Here is a 16,042-nt window from a genome sequence, read left to right as displayed (position 1 = left end):
GTCAGGCCTCCTCTAGCAGCAATGTTGCCCCTTTAAATAGGCGGAGTACAACTATCAACAACGGCATGGCGAAGCAAGCAGGGATCGCAAGCAAGTGGAGCGCGTCGCAGGTCACTGGAAGCTAACGGGTCGGTGACGCGACGGAGGGGGGCGGGGCGCGGAAAGTCGGTGACGCGACGGAGGGGGGCGGGGCGCGGAAAGTCGGTGACGCGACGGAGGGGGCGGGGCGCGGAAAGTCGGTGACGCGGCGGAGGGGGCGGGGCGCGAATAGGTCCGTGGAGTGGGCGGAAGATGGCGGCTGGGAGGGCAGCGCTGAGCTCCTTGCAAAGCGTCGCCCGGCGGCTGCCATGGTGAGCCCGAGCCGCGTCCTGCCCCAGCAGCAGCAGCAGGACGGGGAGCGCGTCCCGACCGCAGCCTCCTGCTCTCCGGCGGGTGTGAGGCAGCGGCCGGGGACCGGCGGTGGGGAGGCGGGGATGGAGATGGAGCGGATGGACAGCAGCAGCAGCAGATCTCGGCTCCCCGCACCCTCCCCGCGCTCCTGCTCTCGGCAGGCCTGGAGCCGCGACAATCCGGGCTTCGAGCCCGAGGAGGACGCGGAGGTGGTGGAGGAGGAGGAGGAAGAAGAGGAGGAGGAGAGCGGCGGGACGGTGGTGGAGATGGACGTGGAGTGCAGGCCCAGCCGCCGCTCCGCCTCCCTCGCGTCCTCCTCCTGCAGCAGCAGCAGCAGCAGTGGCAGCAGCGCCGGGGGAGGCGGGGCAGGAGCGGGCCGGCGGCGACGGCAGCAGCAGCGCGGGGAGGAGCGGGGCCCTGGCTGCCCTAGCCCCGGGCGGCAAAACCGCCGCGCCAAGAGGTTCCTGCACCTGCTGCGAGGTGAGGGAGACCTGCTGGAGGGAAGGAGGAGCTGCCCGAGTGTGTGCGCGAGTTCCTGTTTGCATGTATCCTTCCAGCTGTAACTGGGGGGGAGGTTGGCGACAGGCATACAAATCTGCCCCAAGCTTTCCTGATTGTTTTAGGTAGTGACCAAATAAGTGTTATCCTTTAAAAAAAAAAAAAAATAAATAAATTTAGAGATCCAGAGCTGTGAACTTTCCCAGTGATTTTGTACAAATGGGCTGGGCAGTGCAAGCAAAATGTTGCTGGTTAACACACAGGCCCATTCAGTAAAGTCCGTGGGAGAGCCAGCGCTCAAGGTGAGTGCCCGCTCTGCTGGGCACGTGATTCTTTATTTATATTAGGGCCCACGCTAATAAGGAGGCGCTAAGGACACTAGCGTGTCCCTAGTGCCTCCATATTGGTGGAAGCGGCGACTGTCTGTGGGTCTGACAGCTGATGCTTAATTTTACCGGCATCGGTTGTCGAACCCGCTGACAGCCACGGCTTCGGAAAACGGATGCCGGCAAAGTTGAGTGTCAGTTTTCCAACCCACGGACTGCAAGCAGTTTTTTTTTGGGGGGGGGAGGCCTCCGACTTAATATCGCAGTGATATTAAGTTGGAGGGTGTCCAGAAAAGCAATTTTTCTGTACATTTGCCCGGTGCCGTCTGAAATTAACGCCAGCCTTTGGTGAGCCCGAGTCGCACATTTTACTTTCTTTATTGCAAGTGACTAATAGGCTCATCAACATGCGTTTGCATGTGATGAACGCTATTAGTTTTTTTGGGGGGGTTGGCCCTGTGTTTTCCACATGCTATTACCCCTTACAGCGCGTCAAAAACACGTGGCCAAACGGGCTAAATGGTGCACTTGGCCGATTGTTGGTAGCTTTAAAGGTGAAGGAAAGCAACACAAGAAACTACTAGAAGTTACATTGAGAAAATACAACAGAAAAATAATTTCTAGATCCTTAGAATAGTGTTTCAGGATCTCAAATTAAGCAGAGTGAGGAGCAACATTGTGAGTTTTGGATATTAAAAATACTTCTGTTTACAGAAAATATCTGCAAAGTCAATGAAAATCTGCATGCACAGATGCCTCAGTCCCCTATGCTATAACTTCAATATAATCATTTTAATGCAGGTTTTCTATGCATAATGTCTTTTATTCGTATATTTTCTTAACATTTGAGGACAGTTTCCTTACCCACTAAAGGAGAGCATTTGTGTAAATACGAAAGTTTGTCTGTAGAGTGGTTTCATATTTGTCTCCGAGCTCTTGAATTGTGAACAACAGTAAAAGCAGTACTTACTTTCGGGCCAGTGTACTAAAGTGTGCTGTTGCAGTCACAAGCATTAATGCACAATAATTAGTTTGCAGGAGTTTTAACACAGAAATCTATTCTAATACCATAATGTGGTGCAAATCAGTACATTATCTATTCACATTTATTTATTTTTGTTTGTAAGCTTTTATATACCGTAGTTTGGTATTAGCCTTCACTACGGTTTACGGGTATAACAACGTTTTACAGTAATAGTATAGGTTTGAACATTGTCAACATCAACATAAAGTTTTACAGTGGAGAAAGTAATAATACAGATCAACCTAACATTGTTCAGTGAAAGTATATTATGGAAATTATGGCGTCTGTATAAGATAACATGTTGTAAGGTAACAAAGCTGTTTTTCTAGGGTTCTATTAGAATATCATAATAACATAAATAGTTAAATAGGGGGGGGTCGAAGATGCGGGAAGAGAGTGCTGAATACTAATTAGCCTGCCTTCCTGGTTGAGTGTGATAGTAGAATATCTAAACTTCCTAACTCATGTGTCTTAAGACTATCAACAGTGATTACTGAATAAATATTATATTAGAATAGACTGAGGTGTTGCGTTTGTTGGTATTGTTTAACCTATGCCGTTTCTGTAGGCTTGTTTGAAGAGCCATGGAAAAAAACACCACATGTTAAAGCTCACAAGTTACCATAGGACCCCTTATTGCCAAAAAAACCCCAAACTCTTGATTTTGTGGTAATGTCCATATTAATGAGCAGACTAATTCTTGTAAATAATGGAAAACGCATTTACATGTCTGGACAGTACATATAAGCTAATTTAATATTAACAGCTTCAACATGCACTTTACTACACGGGTACCTTTGGTAGACTGATGGAATCTGTGTCAGATTGCTCCGGCTTCCTTGGACAGAAGTTCCTATGCCTGGCAGATAAAGGAATAGAAACATAGAAATAATGGCAGAAAAGAACCAAAATGGTCCATCCGTTCTGCCCAGCAAGCTTCTTATGATATCTGACCCTCTGTGCAGGTTAGCCCAATACCAATTTACAACCCAAAAGTATGATTATATATGCTTTCAAATCTAAAACAAGGGGATATTACATGCAGCTAACAACCAGCTGATTTAAAACAAATCGTTAAATATTTTTTCACCCAATGCACAATTAAGGTGTGGAATCTGTCGCCAGAGGATGTGATCAAGGCAACTAACATAGGGGCTGATGCAATAAGCTGCACGTAAAAACATGCGTCCAAACGGGCTCCCGTTTTTTAATGCGCACAAAGCCACATCTCCTGGGTGCCCGATTTAATGTGTAAATGAGCTGCCACGCTAAAAAGGATGCGCTAGAGATAAATTGTGCGTCCCAAGCGCGTCCTTGGCATAGAGCGCCCAGGAGATGTGGCTGTGCATGGGTTAGGAAAACAGATGCTCAATTTATGAGCATCCGTTTTCCTAATCCACGCAGCCACGAGTTAGGAAAACATGCTCATAAATTGAGCCGTCAAGACTTTATTTCATGATGCTGCTTTCTGTGGTCCCTTCTACTTAGTATTGCAACGATATTAAGTAGGAGGAACCACAGAAAAGCAGTATTTTTTGCTTTTTGTTGAGACTTGGGGGCGCATCAGGACTTAACGCCAACTCCAAGGTTAATGTTAATTTTTGCATATTAAAACGTGTGTATTGGGCGCACTGTGATTTTTTTTGCATCGGGCTAATAACTAATAGCCTCATCTACATGGCATTTACATATGCTGGTTTGGACTCGCGTTTTGGATGCGCTAATCCCATTACTGCATCAGGAGTTATCCTACCAAGCCCAAAACACGCATCCAACCATGCATCAAGCTGTGCGCTAGGCTGAGTGTACTATATTGCATCAGCCTCATAGTGATGTTTGAAAGACAGTTGGACATGTTTCTGGAGGAAAGTCAATAGGACATTACCAGCCAGGTAGACTAGGCAAAACCATTGTCATCCCTGGGAGTAACAAGAAATAGAGCTCCTTATTGGGATCTGCCAGGTACTTCTGACCCAGACTAGCCACTGTGGATGGACCTTGGTCTGACTCAGCATAGCATTTTTTTATGTTCTTGTGTTCTTATTGTAGTATTTAGCCAGGAGAACACTTATAACTGACTGAGCAGTAGAACCTTCCTTTTCTTATTTTGTCTGCAGTTTTCTCATTCTTCTAAGATAATTGTAGAGATTTACAGTTTTCTTGTATGTTGCCATTGGTCACACTCGGGTAGGTAGTGTTGCCCAGGTACAGGCTACAAAAGCATGGGCATTTGTAAGTCTTTAGCTGTCAGGAAACAAATTTTGGGTAGTTGAGGGGTTCACTGAAAGCAACTTTTCAGCATTGGCAACTCCCAAAGTTAGCTGTTTTGAAATGGTTTTGTGTAGGTATATGGCACTATTATATTTCAGTTGATGTAAATCTGCAGGAGGTAAAATAATTAAGAGACTGTATATCTTGATGGTATTGGGGCTAGTGTGCATCAAGACTTGTGTTTTCGCTCTCTTTGGGCCACGGGGTGCACGCCAAAAGTTTCTCTTTGGGAAGTCAGGGTTCAAAACCCAGTTCTCCCATTGATGTTCCTTGTGACCTTGGATGAATCACTTCACCCTCTTTTGCCTCAGGTACAAACTCTGAAGCAGGGACATACCAACTGCACCTGAATTTTTAACTCGCCCTGAGCTTTCATTTGCAATTTTCTGAAGTTTTTAGGTATATAAAAGTTTCTAAATAAATAAATAAATTTTTAACTCCTCCCAACTTAGTACAGCTACCTCAATAATAGTCTTTGGCCAGGATCCGCAGGCCATGGTTCCCTCAGGATACTCTAGAAGCATGCAAGCAGTTTGACACTAGATGGCACCCTTGTTGTGGCTGAGACTCCTTCCAAGCAGGGGACTGCAAATGCATCCTAAGCCCCTGAAGCAGATGCCAGGCCTAGGAACCAAACCCAGGTCTTCTGCAGGACAGTGAACTGGGCCACTTCAAGAAATAATATTGAAGTAAATCTTTTATTTGTTGCCACTCTGGGTGTTCTGTGCTGTGCAGTTGTGCTGAACACTCACCCAAAGCACTGCGGCTTAGATGGATGTCAATTTGGCCATATTCCTGCCTTCTTTGGGCTTGAGTTCCTTGCCTTTGCAGCACATTCAAGTTTTCTGCACTGTGGCCTGAGTGACCAAACTGGCTGACATTTTTCAGACTTTAATAAAAAGTTACACTTCAACTCAACTTGCATGGATTTCTTTAGCATATGACAGCAGTATTTTCCTTCTTGCATTTTTTTGTGGTGAGTAATCTACCAACGGTTAAGTATTGCACTCAGTTTTCATGTAGCACAGCAATGCTTGGGTAGTTTAATCTTACTATGCAGGGCGATCCAAATGTTAAAGGGGATGAAAGGCTAGAGATTAGGGCTGTTCAGCTTGGGGGAAGAGACAGCTGAGGGGGGATATGATAGAGGTCTATAAAATCTTGAGAGTACTAGAATGGGTCAATGTAAATCAGTTCTTTACGCTTTCAGATAATACAAGGACTAGGGGGGCTCATCATGAAATTAGCAAGTAGCACATTTAAAGCAAATAGAAGAAATTGTTTTTCACTCAATGTATAATTAAACTCTGGAATTCACTGCCAGAGGAAATGGTTAAAGCGGTCAGTATAGCTGGGTTTGTACAGGTTCCTGGAGGAGAAGGCCATAAACGTATTTATCATACTAATTAGGAAATAGACACTGCTTATTACCGGCTTTAGTAGCATGGGATCTAGTTAATGTTTGGGTACTTGCCAGGTACTTGTATCCTGGATTGGCACTGTTGGAAACAGGATGCTGGGCTTGATGGACCCTCAGTCTGACCCAGTATAGCAACTTCTTATGTTCTTATGCAGTTATCTGCATCATGTAAAGAAGTGAGGGAAGCGGATTCTTTACAGGGGCCTCATCCTCCTCCAGATTGATGGTTTAAGACCTAGCCAGCAGCAACTGATTTTCAGGCTGCTGGAATGAAGGCCCTGCTAGTGCAGCACTCCCGATCTCTGCTGCTCTTGGTTAGGGGTGGGCTGATTTTATGGCTTCATATTGGGAGGACCTTGATTCAGAAAATTTCAGTAGCATGGGATCTTAGTGTTTGGGTAATTGCCAGGTTCTTGTGGCCTGGTTTGGCCTCTGTTGGAAACGGTGCTGGGCTTGATGGACCCAGCATGGCAATTTCTTATGTTCTTATCTTTATATATATATTTTTAAACAGATTAACCCAGTCCAAGCTGACTATAAAAACACAAGAAGTACCATGCTGACTTCAGAGCAAAATTCCATTGAGTCCAGCATCCTGACATAAGTGTACAGCAGGCAAATAGTATATACAGTGCTTTGTTGCTCATTCTGTCAGATAAGCAGTTGCTTTCCCAAATCAGTCTGGCTAACAATGATTTGTAGACTTTGCTTCCAGTAACCTGTCCAAACCCTTTTTAAACCTTGCTATGCTAGGTGCCCTGACCACATCCTCCAGCAACAAATTCCACTGCTTGATTGTACATTGAATGAAAAAAAGAATACTTTCTCCAATTTGTTTTCACCCTGCTGGTTATTAGTTTCATGGAGTGTCACTGTCTGAAAGTATAAATAATGGTTCCCTTTTAATGGATTCCACCCCTCTCGTGAGGTTTATAAACCTCTATTTCTCCTCCATGCTGAGGAGCTCTAACCTGATTAGCCTTTCTTTATAAGGGAGCTGTCCATCCCCTTTATCATTTGTGTTGGCCTTTTCTGTACTTTTTTTAGTTTTATTTTCAATACAGTTATGCTGTTGGTGCCTAAGAAATAACTGGACTGCACTACATTGCTGATGTCAGTGGGACATGAGTGATCAGAATGTATACTAGCTTGTCTGAGTACCTAGTTACAAATAGTTTTTGCCAGCATTGCACATAGCCATGTCTTAGGCCTCTCCTGTATTCTTAGTGTGGTAGTCATTTGACTTCTGTTCCATGGCGGCAAGTAGCCATTGGCTTGTTGCTCATAGATTGGCTATATGTAAAGCCTGTTTATAGAACTTAGTTGAACCTGCTTATCAAGTCAGTTGTTTTGTTTCTGCATTTAAATCATAAGTATTGGAGCCGTGTGTTTCAAAGTGTACCTTGCATGTTTTATTGTCTTTATTTCCCTGTTCTTCTAATGTCTATGTGTGTTTTATGGTACTTCAGAAATAACTGCTGGTGAAAAGGGGGCAGATTTCATTGTCTGGTTATTGTTCAGCCAGACTTGGTATGAAATTTGTCAGCATGATTAAGGTATTCCAGGTTTTACTCTGGGCTTGATTAGGTACACCTGAACAAGAAGCCCTAAAGGTATTCTCTGTGCAGGTAAAAAGTCTTTAGTATGTCTAGTTAAGCTCAAAGTAAAAGCTGAAATGGCTCCAAATTTTGCACAGTGGGAGTCTTAAATATTCTCCCTCCATGTGTAATTACATGATTGCATAATTCTGTGGTATTCCTTAATTTCATTCCTAAAAACAGTATGCTGATACTTGATTGGTGGAGGGGAGGAACATATCTGCATTGTTTTACCTTTTTTTATTTGTTTTTATAGGACTGTGGGGTACCAATCTCATGGAGGACAGCATCACTAGCAGAGAAAAGTACCTGAAAAATGTTCTTCGAGAACTGATCATCTACATTGTTTTTCTTGTGATCTTGTGTATCTGTAAGTATCTTCCTTTATTGCTGAAGTATTCTGACTATCGTCTTACAGCTGCTTTTATGCTCGGCGTACAAGGGAAAAGATTTCCTGGGTTGGTTCCCATTACCAGGTTGGATATTAAATGCACGTTTCATATTGGAAACCTTTTAATATTTAATTTATATTTCCCCTGTATCAGATTACATGGAAGATGTTGACTTTCTTCCCAATGACTAGAACAGCAGTTCTCAAAGTATGAAGCTTTAACATCTTCCAGTACAGTCTCAACCTTCAACACCGTTTAGGCGTCAGAGGGATTGGAGTGAAGTTATCCAGTAGAAGGGGAGGGGGGTATGATTGGTAACCCCCGAAGTATAGGTTTCACAGAAGTGATTCTGATGTGTACTATTTCAAGTATTCTGTGGCTGCTTACCCACTAATTATTTCCTGAATCTGTACCCAAAGGATGGTGTTTAACATCTGTCAAGGTGAAAAAGATAACATTGGAATGCAGCTCCTTGAGGCTTCACTGATCTCAGAAGACTCATAGTGTGATAAAGACTGAGCACCACTATTGATGCTTAACCTTTGCCTTGCACTGAGAGACAGGAAAATCTCTAGTTGCCCCAATTTCTGATCCTTTTCTCTTATTCCTGCATTTGATGGCCCTGTTGCAACTACAGTGTTTAGCTCTTTTTTTTCATATCTGGCCTTTTTCCCCTTTGGGTATTTCTTGCTTCTGCAATAGCTTTGAAAACGGAACTGCAGGAAAATAAGATTTTTGAATGTAGCTTGACTTCCACAGAGAGGATAGAGGATTCTGACTGGTCTCCTGTTTTAAAGGCGTTTAGATTTCGCTCCATATTACAGAAACTTTCATGAAAGGACCTGCAGAGCCTAATTGATAAACTCTTCCCTGTTTAATAAATTCTCATTGCAAACTGGGAAAAGTTACACATACCATTTACTTGTGGCTTCAGTTTTAAAAGGAAAATGTAGTGTCGGTGACAGAAAAAGAACCAAGTTCCAGCAGACTTAAGGCTGCTACTCAGACAACAGATTCGCATATAACAGTCTGGATCCAAAAGGCATCAGCACTTGCCCAGGAATATTCAGAAATAAGAAATGTCATACTGAGTCAAATGAAAGGTTCATCGTGCCCAGTTATCTCTCCCCAACAGTGGCCAATCCAGGTTGCAAGTACCCAGCAGATTTCAAAGAATGGATCCGGTCCTTCTTGCTTATAACCAGGGATAAGCAGTGGCTTTCCCAGGTCTACAAGGTAAATGATGGTTTATGGACTTTTCCTCCAGGAAATAGTCTAACCCTTTTTTTTTTTCATGTTTTATTTATAAGAATTTCAAATAATCAACCAAGATAATAACTTGCAGAAAAGATTGCATAGATAAGAAACATGGGCACAAATGGAATCTTTCCTTCTCTCTTGTCTAACAGATATTCAAGGATGGCTGAATCGCAACAAACTAGCACTCAGTATTTACAAAACTGAACTCATTATCTTATCACGTTTTCCAATTCTAAATACACTGAACAGTTTTCAATTTAATAATCAGACAAGTTTGTCCTCTCAAAAGATCAGTAACCTCGCAGTTGTTATTGACCCTGCCCTCTCAATGAATGATCATATCAAATTGCTCACTCAATCTTCTTTTTACAAATTAAGACTTATCCAACATCTCAAACCTCTCCTTAATTCAGCTGACTTTTGTTCTGTTTTACAATCTCTTATTCCTGAACATACCCAGATCAGTCCAGACCAGTGGGTTTATGCATACCTACCAGCAGATGGAGTCAGAGAACAAAACTTTGAGGCAGTGCTACTTATCCGTGAGTGCCGCCTGCAGCCCGCCTGCAGTCCCTCTGACTCCAGCAGATGGTAGAGATGCACACCTGCAGGCTTGTTGCTAGTTTAAAAAAAACAAAAAAAAAACCAACAGAAGGGAATGGACCTGGAGCCTCTGGACTGGGTGGTGGTTTCCATGGACACAAGCCTCTCGGGTTGGGGGGCAGTGTGCTTGCGCCGGTTGGCACAAGGTCTGTGGCGGCTGGAAGAAAAGTCCTGGTCCATCAGTCGTCTCGAGACGAGGACGGTCTGTCAAGCCCTGGAGGTTTTTCTGCCCCTGGTCAGGGGACAAATGTTTTGGGTGTTCTCGGACAACACGACTGCGGTGGTGTACATCAGTCAGCAGGGCAGCACAAAGAGTCATGCTGTGGCACTGGAAGCTCTGAGATTATTTGCCTGGGCGGAGGTTCATAGGTCTAGCTGCATCGCCCGTAGCGGGAGTAGACAGTGTGCAGGCAGACTTCCTCAGCAGACAACAGCTGGATCCAGGGGAATGGGAGTTGTCCCCGAGGCATGGAACTACATCTGCGCAAGGTGGGGCGTTCCCCAGTTGGATCTGATGGCGACACGAATCAAGTCAAAAGACAGAGATTTTTCAATCGAACAAGAGATTGGTTTGGTGGGCCTCGATGCTCTGGTGTGCCCTTGGCCGACAGGATTCCTCCTGTATGTTTGTCCTACATGGTTCTCATAGGTCAGGCCCTCAGGCGCATAGAATTATATCCAGGGAGTGTAGTTCTTGTAGCGCCAGAGTGGCCGCGGAGACGATGGTTCACTGATCTGGTGTGACTCGCGGTGGAAAGTCCCCTCAGGCTGGCTTATCTCCCAGAGTTGCTGCATCAGGGGCCCATATTTTTGGAGCAGGAGAATCACTTTTGTCTCGCGTTCTGGCTTTTGAGAGGTGAAGGCTGCGCTTGAAGGGTTACTCTGAGCAGGTCATCTCCACACTTCTTCAGTCTAGAAGGCCAGCGACCTGCATGGCATATGTTAGGGTCTGGAAACTTTTTGAAGTGTGGTGTCTTCAGCGTTGACTGGATCCCCTGATGATGAATATGTCCCATGTGTTAGACTTTCTGCAGCAGGGGTTGTCCAAGGGTTTGGCATACAACTCGCTTCGTGTGCAGGTGGCTGCTTTGAGAGTGTTCAGAGGCAGGTTTCAGGATAGGACTCTATCCGCTCATCTGGATGATGTTAGATTCCTCAAGGGGGTAAAGATTTTGCGTTCTCCGGTGCGAAAGATTTGTCCGGCTTGGAGCCTCAACCTGGTTCTTCGCATCTTCTGCAGATCCCCTTTTGAGCCTTTAAGACAAGTAACCCTGAAGGATTTGACGCTGAAAGCGGTTTTTCTGGTGGAAGTTTGTTCCGCTAGAAGGATTTTGGAGCTGTAGGGACCCGTTTTTCCAGATTTACAGGGACAGGATTCCGTTAAGAACAGTACCTTCCTTTGTTCCAAAGGTGGTGTTGAGAGAGTCTTCTCTGGAAAGAGAGTTGCATCTTCTGGATGTGCGGGGGACTCTTCTATGCTATTTAGAAGTCACAAATGCATTTCATCATTCCGATCATCTATTTGTCCTTTTCAGTAGAGTGAAGAAAGGGGATAAGTCCTCTAAGGCTACCATTTCTCATTGGTATAGGGGAGGCCATTTGTTCTGCTTACATTTGTATAGGGCGGCAGACCTCTTGGGTTTGAGAGTGCACTCCACTAGGGTGCAGGCCGCATCCTGGGCTGAGTATCAACTGCTGTCACCTCAGGAAACTTGTAGGACTGCGGTGTGTTCCTCTATTCATACCTTTACCAGACATTATCATCAAGATGTCAAGGCGCAGGATGAGCTGTCTTTTGGAGACAGTATTCTGCGCACAGAATACTTTCAGGTGCCCGCCCGGTTTAGAGATGCTTGGGTACATCCCACTGGTCTAGACTGATCTGGGTATGTTCAGGGAAGGAAAATTGGTTCTTACCTGCTAATCTTTGTTCCTGTAATACCACAGATCAGTCCAGAGGCCCTCCCAGTTGATTCCAAAAGACTGATTTTCCTGCCAAATATAATAATTTGTTATATTGTAAGTGAAGAATTCTTTACCTTAGCTCAGTGGTTCCCAACCCTGTCTTGGGACCCTGCAGCCAGTCGGCTTTTCAGGATATCCACAATGAATATGCATGAGAGAAAATGTGCATGCACTGCCTCCATAACATGCAAGTTTTCTCTCATGCATATTCATTATGGATATCCTGAAAGCCCAACTGGCTGGGGGATCCCCAGGACAGGGTTGGGAACTACTGTCTTAGGGAGTATCTTAGTGGAGCAGGATTCATAGTGTTTACACTTCTTGTGTGTATTGGTTCTTAATGAACAAAGTTTATAGTTTGAGGGGTGTCCGACCCTTTGATCCCTCTGTCCGTTTGAGGGGGTTTATGTGAATCTTGGCTTGGGTACAGGTCAATACGGAGGGGACTGCAGGTGGCACTCTTGGTTATATAGCAGTGCCTCAAAGTTTTGTTCTCTGACTCCATCTGTTGGTAGGGATGCATAACCCCACTGGTCTGGACTGATCTGTGGTATTACAGGAACGAAAATTAGCAGGTAAGAACCAATTTTTCTTTTTCTAACATCGACTATTGTAATTCTCTCCTAATTGGCCTTCCTGCTTATGTTATCTGTCCACTACAAATCATACAGAATTCAGTTGCTAGGCTTCTAACAGGAGATCCAATTCATGACCATATCGTCCTTGAACTGGAATCTCTCCACTGGCTCCCTATTCTATATCGAATCCAGTACAAACTGGCCATAATCACACATTCCTCTCTTTACAATGTTCACTCTCCCTGGATCTCATCTATTTTTAAAATTCATGCTCCTGTCAGATCGCTAAGATCCTTCTCTCAGACGGTTCTTGGCATTCCTTCCCCAAGAGAAGTCCGTCTGGATGAGACTAGAGAACGTACGTTTTCGTCTGCAGACCCTCTCCTATGGAACTCCTAACAAAAGAATTAAGAAACCTCCAAGAAAAGCCTGTCTTTAAAATAAATAAATAAATACAAATTAAAAAAAAACTCTGAGAAAACACTTATTCAGAAAAGCATTCCCAAATCAGGCTGGCAACATATAATTAGCCTGTGCCTCCCTTAATTTGTGCTATTCCTTTGCACATACTCTAGCAGATATTTGATATTTCCTCTATTGCAACCTTTGTATTGTACTTTATTTTAATTTACTGTTTGTAACTCATGTGTGTGTTATTATACTCCACCATGAACGTAGGAAAGGCAGGTAATGTTTTAAAATAAAAATATCAAACAAAAAATAATCTATTAGAAGAATATGTCCAGTGCCTATTCCAGTCCACTATATAGGGGAGAAGCCATCATTATACCAAAGAAATAAAGCTAAGCAGACCAAAAGAAATTAGCAATAGACTCAGCTGTAGACATGCTCTACTAAATGCCTGAAAAAGGAAAATTAATGTACAAGAGAAGCCACATCTTGCAAAAGTGACAAAGCAGGTTGAATCAGAGCTTGTTTTTCACTGATGAATTAGACTAGTTGGGCAGAATCATAGTACATGCACTTAACCCCGGCAAGTTTAACTATACATTTACATGAAAATTTCAACCAGAAAAAAGGCCCTAATTGTAATAACCCAGATCTCATCAAAGGAAACCTTTTAGACCCAGCTCATCAAAGGAAACCTTTTAGACCCAGCTGTTCTGCTTTCACCTCATCCTTTAGCAGCAAATTCCTCAGTTTGTGTGCTGAGTGAAGAAATAGTTTCTCTGATTTGTTGTAAAAGTGCTGCCTGTTAGCTTATAGTATGTCCTCTAGTCTTAGTATTATTTGAAAAGGTGAATAACTGTTCCCTGTATACCTGTTCCACTCCACTTATGATTTTATAGACCTCTATCATATCTGCAAGCTGAAGCACCACAACCTATTTAGCCTCCCTTCATAGGGAAGCCGTTCTATCCTCATCAGTAGCATGGGATCTTCTTGGTGTTTGGGTACTTGCCCCAGGTACTTGTAGCCTAGATTGGCCTCTGTTGGAAATGGATGATGGGTTTGACGGACCCTTGGCCTGACCTAGTATGGAAATTTCTTATGTTCTTATGGTTACCCCTATCTGTACCTTTTCTATACCCGCTCTGTTGTTTTAGAGATAAGGAGAACAGGACTGCACATAATACTAAAGGTGCATTCCCACCATGTACAGGCATTATGACATCCTCTGTTTTATCTCCCATTCCTTTTCCTAGTAATATTCAAAATGTATTAAAACAATGCAACAAATTCTTACAACAGCCATGTCCCTGGGAAGGAGCACATATACTAAAGCATAGCTTTACATGTTCGCTTCCTCGGAGTTAAGGGGCATGTCAGATATTCCAGGTGACACAAGCAATTTATAGTCCAAACAGTCTTTCATGGATTTTTTTCATCTCTTGATACATAACTGCCCAAGGCAAACCTCCAGAATTCCAGCAAAGCTCTGCTAACTACAGTTCAGGCTTCACGAGTGTGAGGTGCCAGTGCTGATGTGCAGCACCCCAGCCCCACACCCTGGGGTAGCTTTTTATTTCGCCTCTTTCACCTTCCTTCGTCCTCTTCTGTTTCTCTCCATCTTCTTTCCGCTCTTCCTCCTTCCTTCCTTGCTTGCTGTGGCCTCTCTTCTCCCTGATGACAGCCTGGATTGAGGTGGCAGTCCAGCAGTTCTTTCCCTCATGGTTTTTGTATCATGGCCACAGCAGCAGCACCTCTTTCTCTCCTGTAGTTGCCAGACTGCTGCTGCAGCAGCCTGTCTCAGCCAGCTCCTGCCTGACTTCAACTTTTATTCCCCTCAGTGTGCTCTGAAGCCTATTCATTTAGCAAACTTGTGAGCGGGATTCTTGATGGTTCACCCAGAGGTTCGACCTTTGGTACTTTCTGGAAACAGAGCATCTATGGCCCCATCTGAGCATGGTGGGCACAAATTGCTGACCTATTCATTGGCAGAGAGGTCCTGTGGAGTGCATTGTATTGTAGGGATCACACAAAGCTTTCCCCTGGCTGCTAAGCAAGCAAATGTTGCAGCTAATTCAAAGATTTTAATATTTGGAGAAACTAGAAGTAAATTAATTCTATATGAGACTGTAATTGGCACTCAGGGTTGGCCCTGTTTTTAGTTTGAGAAAGGGAATGGTTTAGCATAGGGCATAAAGTGCCTCCAGGTGGCAATTGGATCAGTGTTTTCCTTAGCCTAAAGATAATTATTTTAAAGTAAATATTCAGTTGCATGTAAATATTCGGATGAATGAAATTGGACAGTGTAAAAAAAAAAAAAAAAAATAGTCCTTTTGGGGAAGGTACACATTTAAAAACTTCTTTATTTACGGGCTGAGCATTATTTTATGGAAGTACAGACAGCTGCTAATGGCAGGGTATTCATGTTTCTCTTACTTTTGATGGTTTTGCAAATCCATTTGCCGCTTGGAATTGTGAACAGTAGCAACCATACATCAGAATGGCATCGTAGCATTGTTAATAGTTTCCTATCTATAATCCTTGGTATGTATTTTTCTTTTAACCTTAAATCTAAATACATGTAGCATGCCTTAAATCAACTGCCTGAATGTCTTCTCTCGGTGCAGTTGTAGAATAGCCAGGAGAGAGTGAGAGAGAATGTTACTGGGTTTTCCTCTGCGTGGGTCTTCTATTTCTCCCCTGCAGAGTTTCAGCGCTGTTGGCAGTTGTAAATATTAACAGAGCAGCCAGCTGGATAACCTGAGACGAATTCACATGAACAGATTTGCAATCTCTGACTGGGCCTGTCATGGCCCATTTGGGCTTTGAATTCGTTACCTTGTAGTTTAATTTTGGTAAGTACCAAATGTTAGCCACAGCAGAGGAGCACAGTCACAAAACCTTCAAATGTATTCTGTTATGTTTGGCATGTGTGTGGGGTTTGTTGGTTAATTCTCCAAATTGCTAGGGTTCCAGTTTTGTTGTGGTGTTCTGAATTTAAAGACTAGAATGCTTTCCAGTGTTTAACTACAGCTGGCTGAGAGAAACTTGGCAGTAAAGGTATGACGGATTATTCGTGTAACCAAATGTTAAAAAAATTTTTTACAACGTACCAGAAAGAAGCCATGGCCATGTTCAGGGGTTTGTATTGAGAGCATATATCAATAATGGGACACAGGAGGTGAACTTTCCCTGTAAGATTGGATATCTTGTGTACAGCGCTAAGAGAAGCCCACAATATCTGATTTTTAGATAAGTTACTTGGCACTGGGGGTGGAGGAGGGGGAAGGTAGCTAATGTGTAGTA

At 43.7% G+C, this 16,042-nt stretch overlaps 1 protein-coding gene across 1 annotated transcript in view; it reads left to right on the top strand.

Annotated features, from left to right (window-relative positions):
• The first annotated feature begins 257 nt into the window (after window positions 1-257).
• The window catches only part of PKD2 (polycystin 2, transient receptor potential cation channel), a 76,469-nt gene continuing 60,684 nt past the window's right edge, over window positions 258-16,042 (top strand). Inside the window, exons 1-2 of the mRNA XM_029598010.1 lie at window positions 258-870; window positions 7,784-7,897. Coding sequence (XP_029453870.1) covers window positions 348-870; window positions 7,784-7,897 — 637 coding nt within the window. The 5' untranslated portion in view covers window positions 258-347. The remainder of the gene's footprint in view (window positions 871-7,783; window positions 7,898-16,042) is intronic.

Source organism: Rhinatrema bivittatum, chromosome 1, assembly GCF_901001135.1.
Source record: "Rhinatrema bivittatum chromosome 1, aRhiBiv1.1, whole genome shotgun sequence".
Classification (NCBI taxonomy): Eukaryota; Metazoa; Chordata; class Amphibia; order Gymnophiona; family Rhinatrematidae; genus Rhinatrema; species Rhinatrema bivittatum.
The sequence above is the reverse complement of the archived record's forward strand: the minus strand, read 5'-3'. Positions and strand labels throughout refer to the sequence as shown.